The sequence below is a fragment of the Hibiscus syriacus genome, unplaced genomic scaffold (genome assembly GCF_006381635.1).
Source record: "Hibiscus syriacus cultivar Baekdansim isolate YM2019G1 unplaced genomic scaffold, ASM638163v2 tig00110893_pilon, whole genome shotgun sequence".
NCBI classification, from domain to species: domain Eukaryota; kingdom Viridiplantae; phylum Streptophyta; class Magnoliopsida; order Malvales; family Malvaceae; genus Hibiscus; species Hibiscus syriacus.
Genome location: NW_024062901.1, coordinates 975,440 through 978,147, shown reverse-complemented (window position 1 = coordinate 978,147; position 2,708 = coordinate 975,440). Strand labels below are relative to the sequence as shown.

Sequence of the window (2,708 nt, the reverse complement as noted above, 5' to 3'; positions counted from 1 at the left end):
ATCATCTAACTTCTTCAAATATGGAAGATTGCAAGTATTATTCATCATTCAATCTGCCATGATATTACAATTCCAACAATAAAACTGAAAGAAACAATCCAAGCTTACAAACAACATTCAATAGATCTTTAGAAGACTTTTTTTTAATCTTACACCGTTCGATGAGAGTTTAGTTATCTGATTTCACAATGACTTCGGCTTATCCTTGTTATAAAGGACAACAAACCACATGCAAATAGCTTTATTTCAAAGATTTAACTGAAAAGATAATAAAAATTATGGGGTGAGAGAGGCTCGAACTCTCGACCTCAGGATAACTCAGAAGCTATGAGACCTACGCGCTAGCCAACTGCGCCACCACCCCTTGTTACCGAAAGCTGTTTTTTAAAGTATAGAACACATAAGTTTGGTTTTCTCCACTTTATATTCAAACACGCCTTTTCTTTTGAAGTCTCAATTGCAGAACTGAATCTCTAAATGGAAGACGCAAAAGGGTTAAAGGTGTAAGAAATCGATCAACGCTTAAGAAAATAATATATCGGTTTTTTGGCTATCAAGTATTTACAAACATGGCAGTGTTTGTAGCAGGATATTGTTCAACATTCTTGTTACATGAGAGTATGAATGTAGTTAGAAACAAAATATAATTGCAGCTCAACGTGAATGTGAATCCTCTGACTGAACACTGGTGTAGGCGTACTCCCTACTTTCCACCTGGCAACCATTTCCATTCACCTCTGTCCACGAAACCTTCCATGTCTTCAGTAGGCTTATCCTGCATATGTAAGGACCTTCATCAGTATACCCATTACTGACTTATCCCAACCGATTCTCAAAAACCTAAATACGGTTCGATCGAGGTGCTCAGAGTAACTAAGAAGATTACCTGTTTGTTTCAATCGTCCTCTTCGCCAGCATAAGTGTCAAAAACACAGGAACCATGGCAGCACACAAGTGCTTAAGGGTGTGCCCACTTACAACATGATGGGTCCATTTGTATATTACTTTATCCATTGCTTCTTCTATCTTAGCTAAAAGATAGAATCCTGCGATTGTAGATTTACGTTAAGAGATGCGTATTCATATCATGTATTTGGAATCCTGAGGGCCATGGAAGACAAGAACAAACCTGCTGCCCAAAGCCAATATGCAGAATGTGTGTACATTGGCGGCAACAAGATAGCCATGAGGGGGATGGCAATGCAAGGAACAAACTGGACAACGCCATAAAGTCGGAGGTCATCAAAAAACCTGCAGCAGAAAAACGGTAGTAAGACATGTTGAAAGAGCCAGCATAAGAGAATACGCTGCAAAATCTTCAGAAATCCCAACTTAAACAGACCAATAGACTACAAAAATATCATGATCACAATTCACATTTCCTAAGACATCATTGATTACAATCCCAACCTATCATTTAGTTTAACATTTAACATCCTCCCTAGTCTCTATTAAAACTAGTCCAACAGGAAAAAGGAACGGGGGGGATTCATTTCCAGATTGGAAGCAAAATCGCTTATTTCACAGGACCAAGACAAGAAGTTCGTCTACAAATAAGAGAATCACATCCTCAACTCCTAAATCAATTTCTATAACCAAGACCTACAAGAACGGACTGTGGCAGAAAACTTTTTTTTTTTCATTTAGAAGAGGACTATTAAGCAGCATGCTTGCCTCCAGTACAAGATACTGATTACACCAGCCAGCAGAAGTGGTATGATGGAAACTGTTCCCTTTTGCTCATCAATTCTTTCAATGATAAATATTGCCACGATCGATGTGAATGCAATTGTCATCTATACACAATGCAGTTAAAGAAACCGTCAAAACAAAAGCATTCCAAAAATCCGAAGCCTACTATGCATCAAGGGAAAACAAACTGACTGGTAATCTATCCCACACGAGCCGAGCATCATCCGGGTCGAGATGATAGTATGAGGAACCAACCCCAACAGCAGCCACACCAATGAAAAAACAAGTCCAACCCCATAGTTCCCCTTGCAAACTTTATTACAGATTTAAAACTCGGTTAACAATCAATAAGACAGAGGAACTCATCAAACAATTTGATATAAACACAAGGAACCCGACTTACCTAAACTTGAAATAATCCTTATAAAAACACAATACAAGACCTATAACACCAATAACTAGAAAGGGAAAATTCGAAACCACATTTAACGTATTGGGTATACCTGGAAAAGAGCAACAATAAGAACCCATTAGAGTAATAATTCTAAGTTAACTATATGAATAGCTAAGGTGATTTAAACTATGGATTTTAACCAGTTGCTAAAAGAAAAAAGGGAAAAATATACTTAATTACTGATTCCGTTTCTCATTAAAGTTTTCACTTTTCTAACAACAAGTTATAAAAATTGATCCTAATAGCAAGGTATTGGACTTGAATCACATAGAAAAACTGAGATTTTCTTTGAGGGTTTACAGGGACCTAGCTTTTGGGAATTGTTCTTCCGAGATTCAAAAGAAGGAGCATTCATATATGAAAAAACAAAGCAAAGATTAATGAGAGGTGAAGTGAAATTAACCAAAGAAATCGAGTTGATCGGCGAAATCGTGGTACTCTTGAGACTGGGGGATAGCTGGAGTGACGATCATTAACACCAGGAAACATACAATAGCGACTCCCCAAGCGTAAAGGGTGCGTTTCCTCATGGTCTCTTCTTCTTTTGGCGCTGGAGTGGAAA

General features: G+C 37.9%; 1 protein-coding gene and 1 non-coding gene across 2 annotated transcripts; both read right to left on the bottom strand.

Moving 5' to 3' along the window:
- Nucleotides 1–279: 279 nt before the first annotated feature.
- TRNAM-CAU lies at nt 280–364 on the bottom strand. The gene is given in 2 exon segments: nt 280–315; nt 327–364. It is a non-coding gene; the product is annotated as a tRNA-Met (tRNA).
- A 275-nt stretch (nt 365–639) lies between these two features.
- Nucleotides 640–2,708, bottom strand: LOC120144960. Its single transcript, XM_039158887.1, has 7 exons — nt 2,550–2,708; nt 2,096–2,195; nt 1,885–2,005; nt 1,675–1,796; nt 1,130–1,251; nt 887–1,046; nt 640–775 (listed from the first exon to the last, which is right to left on the bottom strand). Exons 1-7 carry the CDS (start codon nt 2,674–2,676, stop codon nt 655–657), a joined length of 873 nt encoding a protein of 290 aa, XP_039014818.1. The 5' UTR covers nt 2,677–2,708; the 3' UTR covers nt 640–654.

Coding starts and splice junctions, on each gene's coding strand:
- LOC120144960 (XM_039158887.1), bottom strand. CDS start 2,676: ATGAGGAAACGCACCCTTTACGCTTGGGGAGTCGCTATTGTATGTTTC. Junction 2,006..2,095: donor AAGGATTATTTCAAGTTTAG/GTAAGTCGGGTT, acceptor TCTGTAATAAAG/TTTGCAAGGGGAACTATGGG. Junction 776..886: donor AGGACGATTGAAACAAACAG/GTAATCTTCTTA, acceptor TTACATATGCAG/GATAAGCCTACTGAAGACAT.